The following is a 19786-nucleotide window of genomic DNA, read 5'->3' on the forward strand; positions in this document are numbered from 1 at the left end:
ATCACTACTAGCTAATCAATTGACACGTGTCATTTCACGTAACTCTAGTTAACTCTCTCACATTAAAGGTTACTTTTTCAAATTTAAAAAAAAATAAAAAATAAAAATAAAAAAATAAAAAAAAGTTAACCAAAGTTAAGTGGAAGCATATTTGTCAATTGACTAGGTGTATGGTGAGCATACACTAGTTTATGGTGATGAGCAAAAATGCTCATGTTATAAACTCTCTAAAGTGAAATTAAGAACCACCACTAATACTATAATCTAGTAATATTGCTCTCTATTTGGAGAAATATTTTGGTGTTCCGCGAACACAGCCTATTATGCCAAATGTCATTACACAATTGGTTGAAATTTGTTTTCACTTGGTGTATCGGACCGTTTTCTTGGCACGCTGAAAAGTGGTTGTCAAGGACTCAAATAACTTAAGCAAACTTTTCGATCATTGATCACAATCAGTTATTTTGACTCTTGTAAGTATAAGGTCTTAATCTGTTTTTCTTGAATAACGAGTACAATTGTAATTTATGGCCGACCCATTATGCGAGTTACTAATCACAATCTCCACCCTCCACCAAAAACATGAAACCAATACAAAAATATGGAAACACTGAATGGGGGAAGAACAATAATGAGAGGCCAAACGAATTATGCAACTACTTTCCCCTTTCCTTCTTCTATCTTACAACTTATGTAAATAGGAGCTGTTCTATGTTACAAATCAAAATTGTGGTGGAGTTGCAAATAATACCACATCTAGTTCTCTTAAATGCTCAATTAGGATGAGCTTCTCAGCTCCTAACCAAATGACAACAAAAAATGCACAAGCCTTATATGTATCTATCTCCCTTTCTACGCACCCCTTACGCTTCGTCGCGTTTATGAAACTTTCCGTTTTGAATGAATTAGCTGTTGGGGAAAACCGCCCCTTGAATCCAAATTGCCAGCCCCGTCCCGGAGCATGCCATGACGTGTTGTGTGTGTCCCGCGACGTGTTGAGTGTGACATTTGTGTTTGAGACGTGTTGAGTCATGACCACTGCAATACTGCAATCACATTAATGCAGCTAGAAAACTCAGAACCGTCAAAGGTGCCCAGACGCCTTTGTAGCTTCGATTTAGTGTGGTCCTATCAACTATCAACGGATTGCCCGAACCAGAGTTGCGAGGTGAAACATGCCCATTTGAGTTGTTCAATATGGAATGACATACGGCAGAGCATGAACATCAGCTGACTCTATCCGTAGAACCTCTGACCATACCTCAGGTGTCTCTGCAACCCGTGAAGATTCCACCTGGGGTCTCTTTGATTGGGCATCACTGCACCCAAACAACCAATCTTGATCATCATGATCAGGCACTTTGTCCAATTTCGGAACCATATAAACATGGCTTAGATATCTGGAATCCGGATGGGGTGGTCTCATGCATGCTTCAGCAACAGGAACAGCCTGTGTAGCGGTAGATGTCAGCTTTGCAGTGGAGACAGCCAATGACGGAGCTTCGACAATGCCATTTATCTTGCAGTCCTTAACGTCCACCTTAATGTTATTTGCTGCACCCAGCCTATCTGACACATATGGGATGGAAGTTTGGGAAGGTTCCAATGTTCTTCCATTTACAAGCAATGAATGAGAGGAAGAGGAAGGCCTCAACAGTTTACTGGGCCTAATATCATTGGCTGTAAGATCAGAAAAGGAAGCATCATTAGTCGGCAAAGAGTTAAAATTACAAAAGTTTGAACCTGCTTGACAAAATTGATTCAAGAGCACTGCCAATTGACTGATACCAAACTGAAAAACATTAATATTCGGAATCAAAGGAAACAGAGGATAGCAGAATCCAATTTTAGTTCAAAAAAGTGCACCTACAACCTCCCTTAGTTGTACGCAAAAAGAGGCCCAACTTGTGTTAGACAACTACATATAGCATGATTGGGCTCCATCGATGATACTTAGCGTCATAAAAAAGAACTCACCATGCACAACTCCATTCGTCTGTATGTCCTTTCTTTTCTTCGGATTTCCATCAGTGCCAGCAGTTTTGTTGCTGTCCTTTGGAAGTTGGGAGGTTACGACACTATGGGAATCTATGTGATCCTCTTTATCGCTCTGTCTTAATTTATCTGGCTCTGCATTCTTAGTTTCATTTTTCTCCTTTGTTTTCTCTTCCTTTTTCTTCTCTTTATCTGGCTCTCCATTCTTAGATTCAGTTTTCTCTTTTGCTTTCGCTTCCTTTTTCTTCTCTTTATCTGGCTCTCCATTCTTAGATTCAGTTTTCTCTTTTGCTTTCGTTTCCTTTTTCTTCTGTTTATCTTTGTCCTTGTCTTTCCCTTGTTTTTTCTTCTCTCTATCTTTGTCCTTGCGTTTTTCACCTCGTTTATCATCACCTTCCTTCTCTTTGGCCTTTTCTTTTCCGTCAATCTTTCTGTCCACATTGCTTGCCAATGGTCTGGAAAGTCCTTCAACTTTAGGTTCAACCATACCAACAAGATTCTGAACCATCGTGTTCCCACCAACCTGTGCTGCACCCCTGACACCTTGCCCATCTGTCCTTCTGTCATCAACTCTCCTGTCCTTGTTCTTTTCCTTAATTTCGGACAAAATGTCATCCCTCTTTCGGTGTGATTCAGTAATCTTCTCAGCGAGATAGTTACCAGTTGCCCTGGCCTCATCTTTACTCCTCCTACCCAACTCCACCAATACAGAATTCTGGTTTTGCTCAGCCAGATGATGGTACTGAGTGAGTTTCTCTGCCTGATGACCTCCAATTTGCCCTGCATAGCTCTTGTCAAAACAGTTGCCCTTGTACTCTTTCTGAATGCATCTCTCTTCACCATGACCCTCTGTTTTTCCTGGAACTCTCTTCTCATCTGAAGTACTAATTTTGTCTTTAACCAGGTCCCTATCTTTCTCCTTATCCTTCTTTTTGTCTCTCTTTTTTTCCTTCTTGTCCTTCTTTTCCCGATGCTTTCCATCACTTTTGTCTGTACTCTCTCTCTTCTCTTTGTCCTTTTTTTCCTTTTTAGGTTTCTTTTCTCTGTGTTTCTCCTGTAATTGTTGAAAAGTTAAAAGACTAACAGGTAAGGATATATAATCTAGATAAACATATATACTTTTTTAATAGATACATAACTAAATAAATAAGGAGGTTTCAAGAATCCATACTGAATAAATAGATAATAAGGACTGCCCTGCAAGAAATGCCACAAAATACAACCAAATCTAAACCTGAGTGAATTCTTTCAGTCATTGAACAATATAATACTGATGTCTACTGATATGTCCACCTTCCAAACGTACCCCCATACCCGTAAAGATAATTGCATTCCTTTTCAAAAGATCCCAAAAAACCAGAAAAGAACAAAGGATAACAAACGTTTGCAGTTTTCAAATAGTTTTGGCTCTTAAGCTATCAAATGCATAGTTTTTGGAGAAATAAAACATTCTGTGAATGGTACACGAAAAGTGAAATCTCCAAACCTACCATCACTCGCTTGAAAAAAAAAACACTTGTTTTATGCATAATCGGAAGAGAGAGAGAGGGGGGGGGGAGAAAAAAAAGACCATTCTTTAGGTAATAGAAATTACAATTAAATGACATTTACAAAGCAGTGTCACTATACTGCATCAGAACCACAAAATTGTACTAAGCCAACAACTGCCACTCACCAAATTGTTGCAACATGAGAACCACCACAAGATTGTTTCCTCATAAATAAAATTTCAGAACTTATATAGGAGAAGAAAGAACTAGCCAAACAGACAGTAAAGTACAAAGTAAGAACTTAAGGCTTACAAGATGGTGCAGAACATACAAAGGCAATCCACCAAAAAACCAAAGTTCAAGACAAGCAAAACAGGAAAAACAACCAAAAAGGAAAAAGAACGTTTTAAATACAAACCAACAACAAAAGACTGATCATCAAAAAACCATTATCACCAAGATAAAGGACAAGCAATACAAGGAAACTTCCTTGGTTCATAGCCAACTTCCTATGCAGTGTCCAAAACAAAATACAGTTAACAATTATCCATACTCTCCAATCTCCCAGTCATCAATCATATCCTACCATATAAAAAAAATCAGCAATCCAAACTTCACAGGACAAAGAAAGGAGGATGAAGAGATCATGACAAGCAAATACGGAATGAGATAACAGAAAAAGAGGAAGAATGTACAATATGATAAAAGCCCAAATCACAAAGTAAAAAAGAACAATAAAAATACACATCATTCCAAATTTTGGTTTAAAAGAAAATCACGGAACCAATGGAAATGACCACCAGCAATGGCAGGCTAGCATAATGTCAAATGGTGACCCTCAATCATATACCAAAGTTGTAAAAGGCTTAAGTAATAAAATGTCGTGTCTTTCTCCAAAAGACATTTAGGCTTAGGTTGACACGATAAGCTCAGAGCAACAATTCAAAGTAATTATAGCCGGACCCAACTGGCATCCTTACAAACAACTCTCTGTCTGCTATAATTCAAATCCAGTTGCCAATTTGTACTCTAAAATTCTGTCAACAACCATTCTCCCCATCTCTGCGAAGGCTTTAAGACGGCATACAAATTTCAGCACCAGAAGATTGTGCTAGCCAACAATTACAAGAACCATTGTTTTATCCAAAACTGGTCTTCAATCTTAGAAAATACAAACTCAAATAGAAAAAAATGGTAGCATATTATCAAATAACATACGCATATCTAGCCATTCCGTATTTCCCTGCTTTGGAACTTACTTGGCCAACATCAGATGCCCAGATTCAAAAACGAACACTAATGCTAATGTGACATATCCTAGAGTTCTTTGTGGAAAACATTCTTGTGCTGCTTCTTCATGTTCTTCTTTTCTCTCCTTGGTTTTACTTTTAAGAGAAATGGAAAGATTTTATTGATATGCCCAGGATCGAAAATATAGTGGAAAAACCCCGACCGACCAGTCCATAATAGCATACAGAAACAACGTACAATAGTAACCTGAGTATAATTATAGCAAAAAAATCTAAGCTTGAGAGAGAGAGAGAACTTAAAATATTTGTGAATTCCACTCCACGTGAATAAGGACAAAAAACATTCTCCGAAAATCCGGGAAATTTGAGCCTGTTGATTCCCAAACAAATTCTATCCCAGAATCTCTGTGTTTCCTCGCCCTAAATTTTTCTTTTTGCCAAAAAAAAAAAAAAAAAAAAAAAAAAAACCAATTTTATTGCAACAAAGACAATAAAACAACACCACTAAAGGAAAACAGAAATGCATGAGGGAAACAAAACCCTCCTAAAATCTGAAAAAATTAGCAGGCCTACAACATCATAGACTCCTCGCCAAGTTAGTAAAGAAAGGAATAAGTCAAATTCATTAGAGACAGACGCCCAAAGAGCATACCAAAACTGGCCCGTTATCCCATAGCTCCTCAGCCCCTACTCCACCATACCTTCAAAAGCCCTTTATTTCTTTCCGTCCAAACCACACAAATCACAGCGAGAACCAAACACCCCTATATAACTCTGCCTTCTTGCCCCTACTAAAACTCAATAAAACGCAGCAAGTAGAGAAATTCCACCATTTCACCTTCGTTCAGATTCGTACCCCTAATATTTTCAGAACCCTATGACTTCTCAAAAACACATTCATAAGTTTGGTATCACCAAATCACACGAGCTCCCAAAAAAAGTTTGTGTGCCAAGCTTTAATGAAATCATACGTCGAGGAATGGAAGTTCTATACTTTCAGGTTTTTTTGCACATGATGCATCAATGCTGGGCCAGACTAGGCCTCCTCTGAATAATGTCACAAGTATTGGCTCCACTTTGAGAAATAATTCAGGCCTATAAGATGAAACTGGGGGCTGGACAAATATGACGTGACTATGTTTGACTAGCTGGTGATTTGTATTGGACTCCTTAAATAAAGCGAGACCCCCATTGTTCAGTATAACCTCGGTTTATGCATCAAAACATACCATCAAGATAGAGTTGCAATCTGATAGTCCTAGCACTAGAAAAGAAAAAGGCCTCAGAGTACTGTTCCAACTTAGAGAGTAATGTAATCTATTGCTGATTCAACATGGCCCCACTGAACACGAATAGAAAATGTTCTCCTGGTCACCAGGTGACGAAGGAATGCATGGTCACTAACCCTTAGATTTGATATCAAAGCTTTAGAATTAAACATGAAAAGCAGCACCAATTATTCTCTGCCCCTGATATCAAATCCAAAGGTGGGTAACCATAAATCCTTAGTAAGAGCAGGACTCGAACATGAATTGGGTACAAAAAAAAAAAAAAAAATCAACCTAATAGTCGCTAACTGGCAAATGACGAAGATTATTTTTACTGGACTTCAACATGCAGGCGAGAAAAGCATCCAACAAATGAATTGATTAGAAATCAGGACAAAAGGACCAGTTTTGCCCAGCAATTACTGGACTCAAACTGGCACTTATAACTTTACTTCATATTTTCTAATTATATTTGTTCCTAAACTACAGCATTATTGAAATAGACAATCTGCAGTCATGACGATGCTTATTTTGTTTGCGTATCGATGAGTAAGCCATACTAGTTAACTGCTGGAACTCAATTGTACTGTGCCTAACGAATGATTATTTCATTTTACCGTTTTTTATCTTTTTGATAAATCATGACTACAATGAATTCTATTATCTATACGAATTAAAAGATATTAATGAAAAAATAAAAGGAAAGAATTTTAACCTTGTTCAGCAAGTCCACATCATCTGTCCTAGCCTTTTTTTCATATCCAGGTGGAGGAAATGGAAAGCAGCGCGACATTGCATAAAGCCTGACAGTACCAAAAACCAGTATCTTCCAAAGAAGAAAACTCCTGAATTAGTTTCCAACAGCACTGTTCCAGAAAGGGAACGAACCAGCAACTATGCTCCTGTCCATGCACCATGTCCCCGCATTCATTCCCAGCATCAAAAACCTGCCATTAGCTTCTCAGTCACTTCAACCAGTCCTTTAATCCTTTCCACATAGATGTGCAGGAAGGTAAATGAGATATCACACCAAACTCACTTGAAAAATCAAGGCTCAGCACAGGACCACCTCAATAGAAACAACTGCAACACAAATATGAACTAAAATCCAACAAAAACCATGAACTAACTACTCCAAAAGCTTGTCTACCAAGAATTTTGTTCAAACTAAGTTAACCCGAATGGTTTTTTGAGAAACAAAAAACAGTCCACCGCAACCTAATTGTCTGTGTTGCCTTATGGGCCAATACAGTATCATCAGCTACTCCTTATTACCAAATAACAAAACAAGATTGATTCCCAGCTGAAGATCAAGCATGTAAAAGCAGCAAAAACCCAGAAGCCCTTTTCTCAAAATAACGATTCGGCAAGTCTATGATCACTCCTGTACCGAATTCAATATGTGCAATCTTCTTCCATGCTCAGAAAAACAACACTTTCCATTATTCTATGCAATCTCTGAGTTCATGTACTCACCCCAGCACTGCCAAATACACAATTCCATTCCCCGAAAGATCGGAGCTTATGCTCATTCGATGCAGGGCCACGATGATCCCAATACTATTCAGTTCCTTGCACTGATCAAACCCTAATTTGTCAAAAACTGCAGAATTGGAGCAGTACCCAGTTGCGATCCAACAAAAACCCTAGAAAATCCACCAAGAAAGGAAACACCAACTATCAAAAACCCTAATCCCACTCCTCAAACAAAAAATTAAGGGAAAAAAATTCAAAACTTCAAAAAGAAAAAAGAAAAGAGAATCGACCCACTTTAAAATTTCAATTTTTATTTCGTGGATACCGATCAAAAGGGCAAAAGATAGTGGATTCAAAGCTTCAATGAGAAAATCTGCGAAATCTGAATTATGGGTATTTGATAAATAACTGGTGAGATTACCTCGTCCACTGCAAAGTGGGCAATGCAGAATGATAGAGGAGGATCTCTCTCTCTAAAGATAAGTGATACAACAAGAAGCAGAAGAATGGGATAGATGATGATAAAGGTAGCAGATTTCTTCTGTGTTTTGCTCTCAGAGTCTTGTAGTGCTTGTATATTATGGGTGGTGTCCGAGTCTGAGCCTCTGTGTATTGTTCGTATGATTTTTGGTATTTTTAGGGAGAGAAAGGAGAGAGAGAGGGCGCTCTCTGTTTTGTGCTCGGAAGTTACACGCGAGAGTTGAGAATTGCGAAGGGAGAGAGAGAAAAGGAGAGCAGTAAAGGGGATTGAAGCACATAAATTGGTGAGACCAACACTACGCAACACATGGTTTAGAGAGAAAGAGTATGATCCATCCAAATCAAGTCCCACGCTCTCGATGCAGTGTTTGGGTTCCAAATCTTTGGCTAATGGTGTCATTTAGTACTACGATTTAATAATATTAAATCGTATTTATTTTCACTTGTAAGTGTAAGGTTAAATTTGATTATCGTCAAATGTGAGTTAAAACCACATTCTTACTACCCTGTGGTGGGCTTTTGTGAAACTAGACTCATCCCCTCTTCTTTAGAATAAATAATATCGCTTAAAATAAAAATTAAAATAAAAAAAATAAAAAAATAAAAAAGAGAAGTCAAAAGCCAATGCCAAGTTAAGTTGCGTGATAAGGTGCTTGTCTTGGTTTGAATTTTTGAAGTTTAAATCATATTGAGTTGTACTTCAGTTGGATGCTTTCTTTCCAAACTTGGAATTTGGCTTGGTTTGTGGTACAATCCCAACACTAATAACATGTTTAGACCATCTTCAAATAAGATGTCAAATATACCAAATAGGATTAAAAGATATTTAAGTGTTTTCCAATGGATATGCCATATATGATGTGGCATGTGAGTCACTTAACTCCTTACTTTCTAGCTACCTTTTTTGACAGCAAACAAAGAAAAAGTCAAATATATTTAATTGAATTTTTTAATACATGGGTCTCATATACAACCAATAGAATAAATACTACAATTATTTTTTATTATTTTTTTAATAGTTAATGTAACTCTAGGCTCAATAAAATAATAAAATAAATATTTGACACATCCATTGGAAAATAAGATAATTTAGCACTTGTATTCAATTTGCCACATCAGCCATCAAATAAAATTTTGACATATTATATTTGACATCACCTTTGGAAATGCTCTTAATGATATGGATTATGTATTATTTAAAAAAAAATCAGGAACTAAATCAACTACGAGACTAGTTATTCCATTTCACTTATAAGTGAGATGTCTTAAGTTCAATTCTCGTCAAAGGTGAATTTGAACTATATTATTGCTAGCTTATTGTGAGGTTAAGCTTACTCCCCTCTTCCTTAATGTAGATAATACCGTTTGTTAAAAAAAACAATTAATGAGAATACACGTTTTTTCGTCTACTCCAATTCATGACTTCCTTTTATGAGTAAGTAAGCATATTTAAAATAGGCAAGCTTTGCTCTCTTTTTTTCTAGACGAAACGTTAGTTTTTATTATAAATTTAAGAAAAGATGCAAATATCAAAAAGGACATTCGAGGTAACATTCAAGGTCTCTCCAAACAAACTCTAACATAAAATAAAAGACCAACTTGGACAAACTAATTGTTATTGTACAATTGCATTTGGGGGCTAGACAAGCTGGAGGGAATAAGTAAAAGAATGCATCCAAATCTTGAATGATTCACACACAAACTCAAAGAATTGAGATGACACTCCAAAGCCAAGGATACATCATTATTGATGAAAACATCTACACACAAAACCTTGAATATAATGGACATGAGAACACACTTTGACAACAAGCAACACTGACTCCAAAGATAAACCGACAACAAACCAGCTAGTGTCCATAACACCATGAATTTTTGCGCAACATCTTCAACGAAGATACTGGTTTTAACAAAGTAGACCCAGAGGATCCAATAACACACCAACACAAAATTAAAATATTCACAAAGAAAGACCCATAAGTAACCTCAATAATAAGACACTTATTAACGGAAGTGCCAAGACGAAAAGTAGATAAGCAACAATCCATGAGAAGATAGAGGAGAAAGGCCATACCATTCATGAAAAATCAACTGTGAGATAAATAACTTATGGATACATAAATCAATAATAGAAACATGTTACACTTGACAAGAAGCAAAATATATAAATCCGAGAAACTAAAAGGCATTAATCTTACGATTCAGTGAGCTTCAAAGAAGTGTTATCAAACGATTTCATGCCTAGTATGGAATGAGTAAAGAATAAAACTACCTTTAGGGTTCTTCTCTTTCCCCACAAGGGAAAAAGCCCCTTCCAGATGGTTGTGATTTCTTACACACCAGACCTTTGCAAGAGAAATGTCACAACAATTTTTAAAGGATACATATTCCATTAAGTGGGTCGGATGTAAGAATTCTAGAGAGCTATTGAGCTCGGTTTTGCTCAAAGTCTTTCGTCAGCTTTAAGTACTCTATATTTTTTTATATAGTCTAGTTCAAAATCTTTCTAGGTATTCGTCTATCCTTTTTGCCCTAAGCCTCCCTTTTGTAGTCACATATTTTAACCGGAGCATCTGTAAATCTTCGGTTCATGTGTCCAAATCATCTTAACTGATATCTCTCATCTTATTTTCAATGGGGCCACTCCTGCTTTACTACATATATTCTTGTTTTTAATCCTATCTTTAACCTATAGTAGTTAAAAATATTTACTTTGCCTCAATGAAAGGACTTATAGCTCTAGTAGTAAAAAATATAGAAAACTTCATTTTAATCCTTGGTAAATATGACTTTTAGATTAAAACCATGAGTAAGATCAAAATCTAATTTTAGTCCCTTGATACATTAATAACCATATTTTTTAATTATATTTTGATTTTTTAATTATTTCTCTTTTTCTTCCTAATTTTTAATATATTAATTTTATTTCATTATAATTTTTATTTTTATTTCATTTATCGTAATATATTTTGTTGTAAACATTTAGATAAATTAATTTTTGTTATACAATATATTTTGATGTATTTTGTCTTCTTTATTTAGGTACATTAAATTCATTATAATACATTTCGATACATATGTTTAGGTATACATATTTCCGTGCATACATTTCGATACAAACATTAGGTACATTAATTCAATATAATACATTTCAGTACTAATATATTGGTTCATACATTTCGATACACACATTTAGCTACATTAATTTAATATTAATACATTTCGGTTCATATATTTCAGTACATACATTTCGGTACTAACATTTAAATACATTAATTCAATATAATACATTTTAATACCAACATTTAGGTACTAACATTAGTTCAATATAAACAGTAGATCAGATATATAAATTTCACTGAAAACTAGTTTTTTCACGTATTTTACGCATGATTCTGTAAAAAATGAAATTATAAGTATAAACCTAACACAAACAACATAATCCATGTTATATGAATTTCATAATCTCCGGGGTCTAATTTGGAGTCTAAATAGGCTAATGCTTTTTAATTTAATCTTTTATTTCATAGAACTTTGACGAAAAGTTTCTGGTACTATTTATTTTAACGAAAAACCATATTTTTACACTAAAAAGTTAATCCTAGTACTATTCACTTTACTCTTTATTTTGTCTTTATTATTAAAATTCAAAGTTTTCAAATCATTTTTATTAATGTTTTTTTTATTTTATGCAGAGAATATTAGAATATTTGGTGTCATTGGTGTGCGTACGCAGCACGCGCTATGAAGAGAGGGTGTGGACAGGAAGACCGCGGCCGCATAAAGGAGGATTTGGGTATTTTACTAAGGGAGCAACCGAGCAAGCACATGCCCCTGGTTCCCTCCCCCCCTCTCTCTCTCTACGGCAGATCTGAACTCCTATTGCTGCTGCATCTCCACGTGGCACCACCCTAACCAATCACACCTTCTATCTGTCCATACACGTGTCGATCTACCACTTCCCTCCAAAACCATAAACCATTATAAATTCCATGGCTGCAAAAGGAGGTGCTTCCACGAAGCAGCTTGTTTAATTGGAAATGGATCATCTCCGTGTTCCTTCCTCATAATCTACAAAATTATGAAATTTATGTCAATGAAATTTGATCCAACGACTACAAATAGAGGTCTACTTTAAAATTTTTAATAACTTCAGTCGTTTGATCAATTTTCAATAGCACGAATTTCCTAATTTGGTGGATTAGGAGGAAGGGATCCATTTCCTATTTAATTGAAAAAGACTCTCCTTGCCAGGAATATATGTGAAATGAACACAGTTCAGTATAATAAGTGATATAATATAAAAGGTTAGTGTGTCGAGAAAATTTTTAATGTGCAGCTAAGACGGTCTAACACATTAAGTATTATAATATAAGTGGTTACAATTATTTTCAATATCCTACTTGTATTATGACGTTTATTGTACCAATATTGTGTTTCCGGCACAATAAAAAATAACACATCCCTGACCGGGTTGTCTATGTATTCACGCCACCCCACGCCCACTTGCAATAAAATGGATGTCTTGCAAAGAGCCCGTGCTTCAAAGCCAAAAAATGTTGCATGCCAAGTAACCTTTTCACTTGCTTGAGCAGGTGGTATGTGCCTAAAGAGGGAATTAGGTCGTGTTTCGTTTGCAGGAGGGTTTTAGTTCAATAATTTGTTGTTATGAACAACAAAATTTGAACATAACCATGCATTATTGAAGAAGACGACACGTGACAAAGAATTTGTTTCATATAAGTCATTCCTCCAATTTAGACTTTTATGATTACTTTTGGAGAAAGCACGCGTGTTGTCTATTGTGTGTGTAATGCTTTGGATTTTTGTGTATGAATTGAGAAAATATTGTTCAATTTCATGATCTGAATATCTTGGAATGTTAATTTTTTTGTTTTAGCTTCTATAGTAATCGTTGTGCATTTTTTGGTGTCAATTTTGTTGGGGAAAATCGATGAAATGTGGAGAAACAATGAAGAAGTGTCAAGCCATAGATTTCGGGGTTTTAGAATGGCCGTCATGGAGAGAAAGAACATGAGTAAATTAGTATTTAATGTTTTTGTTTCATTATGCCTCGCGCCTATTTAACGTAAAACGAACAACTGTCACATTCCAGCATGCGCATACCAAACGCAGCACGGTACCTCCATTCCATTCCATCCCATTTTGTCTTGTCTACGTACCATACACTCCCTATGAGGTGGGTAGTACTCATAGTGAATTCAAGTTTGGAATTTTATTTCAAAAGGCATACATGCTTGAATAGTGAACTATCTATATTGATATCGTAATTTTATTTCAATGCGGTAGTAAGTATATCCATATGCATGATTTATATCCAGCTACACAACCCCAACATAGTCATCCTTAAATTTTGATCATTAACTTTGTCGGACTAGGTGGGTAAAAGATGAGAATTTATTGGATTGGAGACCTCTGTCATTAGGTTTAGGGATTGGCAACGGTTATGGTGGGTAACCGCGGTTATTTATTCATAACTGTTTATGTTCATACCTACATAACCGTTTACCTGTTGGGTAATTGCATAAACAGTTATACCCATACTTATAACCGTGTACCCATTTAACCATAATCGTTTACCCATTTAACCATAACCATTTACCCGTTTACCCATTTTTGAACCCATTTATCAATTTTTTACCCATTTACCCCTTTTTCTACCGGTCTACATGTTTTTTTTTTTTTTTTTTTTTTTAACAACTTGAAAATTACAAAAGAAAAATTTGTCATAATTTTTGTTTTTTGACAATTAAACACCATTATAAGTACATTTTAGCATGCGTCAAGACTTGCACCGATTAGGACTTCGTATCTATAACATTATTTTCAAGTAATTACAAAGTTTAAAGATCAGATATTACAAGATCGTATGTGAATTTATGTATGTATACATACTCTTCTGCATTACCATTATCGCCAATAAGATCCGATCCAATGCAGAACCACATCATGCAATATACAGTGAGTACCTAAACCAGCAACTAAGGAGATGAATGCGAGTGCTACAAGTTAGACTACTAAAAGTAGTAAGGACAATGAAACTGACTCATTTGTGTTCTTTCCTGCATTTGATTTGTTGTACTTTTATGCGTAAACGGAAGTAAATTGTAACAAAAGTACCAAATATTACCATCATAGGCGAAAACGATACAAACAATATCAAAATCAAAACACAAGAGATTAACATGATTTGGCATAAAAGCTTACAACCACGGACGAAGCACGACAAGGAGGGAGAGATGAGCGGAGGGTGGGGCGTTTGAGATCGGAGAAATTGAAAATTTAGGGTTTTTTTTTTTTAATTTTTAATTTTTTAAAATTTTACATATATTAAATTAAATGGGTAAATGGGTACTCGTTATAACAACGGGTAATACCCATAACCGATAGGTACCCGTTATAACTGCGGGTAGTACCCATAACCTCCCATTTAAATTTCACGAATAAACGGTTATACCCATAACCGTTTGTTCGTTTAAACGGTTATCCATAACTGTAACCGTGAACTTTAAATGGGTAGATAACCATGGTTACCCAAACCCATGAGTATTTTGCTCATCCCTAATTAGGTAGGTATGTGTACCAAAATTCAGATCTCTCTCATAAATTTGATCTTTTTTTGGGAGAAAATTTTGAGATTTTTTTTACTTGCGCCAAAATTCTAACCCGGTACATCAAGTCTCAATATACAAGTGGTCGAAAGTCATTAATTAGGTATGTATACAGGAATTCAGATATCTCTCTAAGATTTGAGAAATTTTTAGCGTGCCAAAATACAGTCTGGTACCCCAAGTGTCAAAATACAAGTGGTTGAAATTTTTTTTTATGTATCCAACCAATTATTATGACATTTGATGTACCGAATCGTGTTCTAGACACACTAAAAAAATCTTTCTTATGATTTAAGAGATAAGGTAATAAAGTATTGATCATGTGAGCAAGAGGAGTAAAGTAATTGTGTTACCACATAAGGAATGGTATTGCATTTGGAATTTAGAGAAGATAATAATGTAGCTTTTAAAGATGTGGCCAAATGAGAATTGAGAGGGATGATGAGGTAGATGCCCCTAATCCTTGTGAAAACATTGAATAGGGGTGCCAAACATGCATGTGGGATGAGCTAGGTTGCTCCACAAAGCGTGAAACTTAGTCCAAAAATGGTGTCCCACCATAAAGACTGGAATTTTGTTGGTCTCTTGTTTTGACAAATGAAATTGACTGGATATTTACAAAAATACTTTTATGACGGTTATATATTTATAAAGAAATTATTTTAGTCTAATGAGGTTAGTTACGATTAGGTATTGATTTCGTCACAAATATATATATCATCACTAGTGAGTCAATGTAAAATTTTATCCGAATCTAATGCTAAGTTAATGATTAATTGATGAATGTGGCTTCTTATAATTTCTCAGATTTTATGTTTCAATTTTTTATGGGCCATTTGATAACATTGTTATCATCTTTTTGGTAATTTCACACATATGAAAATTAAAATACAATAAAATTAGGGAGAGCTGTAATATTAATGGTGTTTATTTATGAGATATGACTATTCCGTTATTTTTTTTTTCAAACAATATATTTTGTTAAATTAGATGTTTGATTAGCCATTGATGGGATTTGAACTCACGCCGTTATGCAATGGCTCAACACCTTTCTACCACTATGCTAAAAGGCCACATGCGAGCTATGACTATTCCTAGATGTTAATATTTATCTCTTTAATTGTTCTGAATTTAGTTGTGATTCTCTCTCAATTAATCATATGCGCTAGTTTACTCACGTTGATAAAAGTAGTGGGATGAGGATCCTTTCCAGATCCTCACATTCTATCTGTTCCTCGTACATCGTGCAATCAATAATAGGGATTTTTATTACCTGCAAAAGTAGGGATAAAAACACTTAAAAATACTTGCAAGAGTACAAGGTTATCGTAGTATAGTAGCTGAAGTAAGATCGTTTTTCACAGGGATTGAATGAATAATTTATGTTAAAACCAAATCTTAATTAATTATTTGAAAACAAAGTTTAGAAGAGGTTGATTTTATGACCTAAAATATTAAAAACGAATTTAATTAAAAACAATTAAATAAATTGGCAAAGTAAATAAAACAAAAGAAAATAGTTTTGAAAATAAATTTAAGCACTAGGGTTCCGCCGTCACCTTAACAATCCTACATAGTTCTTCCAATTATTCATGACTTACACATGCATATTTGAAGGTTAGGTTTTCTTAAAACATGCCCTACTTGGAACCTCCAACATAGAACGTATATCTAACATGTAACCCGTCCGTGGTGTCCAGATCGAATGTGAACATGCAAAACTCATTAAGTTTTGTGAAAACCTTTTGAAAAACCATATAAGCCTTAAGACGTGTTGTACATCCTAAGAAGTTATACATGTTAACCACAAGATGTCACATCCCGGCCCAGGCCCCCACCATATTTCGGGCATGACTTCACCGTAGTACGATATTGTTCGCTTTAGGCCCCTGACTACGCCCTCACGATTTTGTTTCTGGGAACTCACATGAGAACTTCCCAGTAGGCCACCTATCATGGGATTGCTCTCACGCAAACTCACTTAACTTCAGAGTTCCGACGGAACCCGAAGCCAATGAGCTCCTAAAAGGCCTCGTGCTAGGTAGAGATGAGAATATACATATAAGGGGATCCACTCCCTGGGCGATGTGGGATGTCATAATCCACCCCCCTTAGGGGTCTAACGTCCTCGTCAACACACATTTGGCCAGGGATTGGCTCTGATACCAAATTGTCACATCCCGACCTGGGGTCCACCACATCCCGGGCCCGCTCTACCACAGCAGCACGATATTGTCAGCTTTGGACCACGACCACACCCTCACGATTTTGTTTATGGGAACTCATACGAGAACTTTCCAGTGAGTCACCCATCCTGGGAATGCTCTTGCACAAACTCGCTTAACTTCGGAGTTATAATGGAACCCGAAGCCAATGAGCTCCCAAAAGGCCTTGTGCTATGTAGAGATGTGAATATACATATAAGGCTTAGATGATCCACTCCCCTGGGTGATGTGGGATGTTACACAAGAAACCTTAGTCAATTTTAGGGACATCCTTCTAGTCAAAATTGCATCAAATTACTTTTTTAAATATCCTAATGGTGGCTAATCATCAAGACAATTAGATAGTTTAAACCGATGATTAATAATTCAAAACATGCATACATAACATCATAAGTAAATTGAAAAGAAACCACATATTCTTACCAAGGCTCGTGGCCTCACCTTAGCAACCAAAACTAGTTATCAACAACCATAAAACAAAATATTATTGAGAACATGGATAGAAAACACCTTGTAAATAAACTTGAATCGTCAAAAGCTCTCTAAGTAGTGCGTTCGTTCTCCCTTTCCCTTTTCTCTAAAAAACCTTAATGGCTAAAAAACTTTATTTATACTACTACAAAATAAAATTCTTACTAGAAAATGTTTTTTAAAAACTAGGAAACATAATAGAATTGAAATAAATTAAGAAACATAATCCTAAATTGACTTGGTAAATTCGTCCAAAATTCTGCACAGTTACATTTCGGACTCATATCAGCTCCAAAACTGGCCCAAAATAGCTGGATTTAAAGATTAGACTATTATGAACACTTCTCCAGAAAGCCACAAACCCATCCAAGGTCATCTTGGGCTCCAAAAAGTGCATTTAAGCCCAAAAACGTTATTTTTCAACAACGAGCACTACTTCTTTATTTAATCACCAGAAAATAACCGTTTGGTAGAAATTGCTGAAATTTTGACACGAACAAGCTAAGGAACACACGGATGTCGAATGTCCTATATTAAAAATATAAAGCAAAGTATCAAAATTCTATCAAAATAACCAATAAATTATAACTAAGATTAGGGTAAAATATATAGTATAATATGGACTCATCAGCCAACAATCGTTAGATACTATTGTATTCAGGATAGAGCTAGAAATTTCTTCTAGTGGGGGCAACCCGAAAAACAATTAAAAAAACCTTAATACTGTATAGCTTATACCTAATATGATGATAGGGAGGATTTCAAATTATGATGTATCACAATTTCAATGTTACAAAAATTTCAATATATTATTGGAAAGTGGCACAGTGATGAGAAAATTATTAGGAAAAATTAGTACATTATAATACATTAAATTCATTTAGGTACATTAAATTCACTATAATACATTTCGGTACATATATTTAAAGGATACATATTAAATTCATTAGTATGAAATGAGTAAATTCATTTCATATATTGAAAATATATTGGAAAGTGGCATAGAAATTGCTGAAATTTTGATGCGAACAAGCTAAGGAACACACGGACGTCGAATGTCCTATATTGAAAATATAAAGTAAAGTATCAAAATTCTACCAAAATAACCAATAAATTATAACTAAGATTATGGTAAAATATATAGTATAATATGGACTCATCAACCAACAATCGTTAGATACTATTGTATTCAGGACAGAGCTAGAAATTTCTTCTAGTAGGGGCAACCTGGAAAACAATTAAAAAAACCTTAATACTGTATAGCTTATACCTAATACGATGATAGGGAGGATTTCAAATTATGATGGGTGACTTACTGGGAAGTTCTTATGTGAGTTTCCATAAAAAAAATCGTGAGGGCTTGGCCGGGGCCCAAAGTGGACAATATCATGCTATGGCGGAGTCGAGATCGGGATGTGACATAATGGTATTAGAGCCACTCTGCCGTGTGGTGCGAGTGTATTGACAAGGGCGTTGGACCCTTAAGGGGAGTGGATTGTAACATCCTACATCGACCAACGAATGGGGGGTGATATACCTTATATGTACGTGCTCCCTTCCCTATAACATGAGGCTTTTTGGGAGTTCACTGGCTTCGGGTTCCATCGGAACTCATAAGTTAAGCGAGTTCGGACGAGAGCATTCCCAGGATGGGTGACCCATTAGGAAGTTCTCGTGTGAGTTCCCATAAACAAAACCGTGAGGGCATGGCTGGAGCCCAAAGCGGATAATATCGTGCTAAGTTGAAGTCGAGACTGGGATGTGACATACATAATCTTTAAAAATAAAAATTAGTAATTGATTTAGGATTTTAATACTCACACCCTTATTAAACTCCTGATCGTTTCAATTCAAACATTTACAAAATATAAAAAATAAAATTAGAATAAATGTTTACCCATTGAACTTTTATATGCACCCATCCATATAATTTTTCAATTTTTTCTAATCTTAAATGTACCCATTCTTAAATATACTAATTTGTTATATGAAAAATGTACCATTTTTTAAATATAAAATGTACCCATTGTTTTATATAAAATTCATTCAATCTTTTCTCTAATTCATTTTTAAGCTTATATGGGTACATTCTATTTCGTTGATTTGAGAATGTATCCATGTCAAGTTTAATAGAATAAGTTCAATGATGTTATTAAGCCTAATATCTTCTTTCTTTTTTTATTTTTTTTTATTTTTTTATTTTTTATGTTTCTGTTTTTGGAAAATGTACCCATGTTTTGGTACAATAACTTTTTGGCTAGTTTGATGAACGTACCCATGTGTATATATACATAATATATTCAAGAGTATAATTTATCTTTAATATTTTTAATCCCATAAATTGTTGGTTTTATTTAAAATCTCATTAATATAAATAGCTATAAATTTCATTTTTAATTTAAAAATATAGTAACTTGCATAGAATACATTATTACATTAATGTCAGAGACTTTGATAAAAAACTAAAAACCACAAAGGTTTCAGTCAAAGAACATTAGT

General features: G+C 35.2%; 1 protein-coding gene across 3 annotated transcripts; it reads right to left on the reverse strand.

Moving 5' to 3' along the window:
- Nucleotides 1-632: 632 nt before the first annotated feature.
- Nucleotides 633-8234, reverse strand: LOC125475189 (TRAF3-interacting protein 1-like). 3 transcript variants are annotated; one of them, XM_048579608.1, is made up of 5 exons: nt 7901-8234; nt 7480-7649; nt 6719-6950; nt 1978-3049; nt 633-1680 (listed from the first exon to the last, which is right to left on the reverse strand). In XM_048579608.1, the coding sequence occupies exons 3-5, from the start codon at nt 6794-6796 to the stop codon at nt 1193-1195; spliced, it is 1638 nt and encodes a 545-aa protein (XP_048435565.1). In that variant the 5' UTR covers nt 6797-6950; nt 7480-7649; nt 7901-8234; the 3' UTR covers nt 633-1192. The 3 variants fall into 3 exon arrangements, with proteins under 3 accessions (XP_048435565.1, XP_048435564.1, XP_048435563.1); XM_048579607.1 differs by having other exon boundaries at nt 7043-7649; XM_048579606.1 differs by having other exon boundaries at nt 6719-7649.
- Between the last annotated feature and the right edge of the window lie 11552 nt (nt 8235-19786).

Source organism: the organism of the source record quoted next, unplaced genomic scaffold, assembly GCF_019419815.1.
Source record: "Pyrus x bretschneideri cultivar Hongxiangsu unplaced genomic scaffold, Pyrus_bretschneideri_v1 Contig14, whole genome shotgun sequence".
In the NCBI taxonomy this organism is placed as follows: domain Eukaryota; kingdom Viridiplantae; phylum Streptophyta; class Magnoliopsida; order Rosales; family Rosaceae; genus Pyrus; species Pyrus x bretschneideri.

What these genes read in the sequence shown, in the direction of transcription:
- LOC125475189 (XM_048579608.1), bottom strand. Translation starts at nt 6,796, where the DNA reads ATGTCGCGCTGCTTTCCATTTCCTCCACCTGGATATGAAAAAAAGGCT. An exon ending in ATGTGGACTTGCTGAACAAG is followed by an intron (nt 3,050 to 6,718) that starts GTTAAAATTCTT and finishes CAACAATTACAG; the next exon opens with GAGAAACACAGAGAAAAGAA. An exon ending in GACGAATGGAGTTGTGCATG is followed by an intron (nt 1,681 to 1,977) that starts GTGAGTTCTTTT and finishes CTGATCTTACAG; the next exon opens with CCAATGATATTAGGCCCAGT.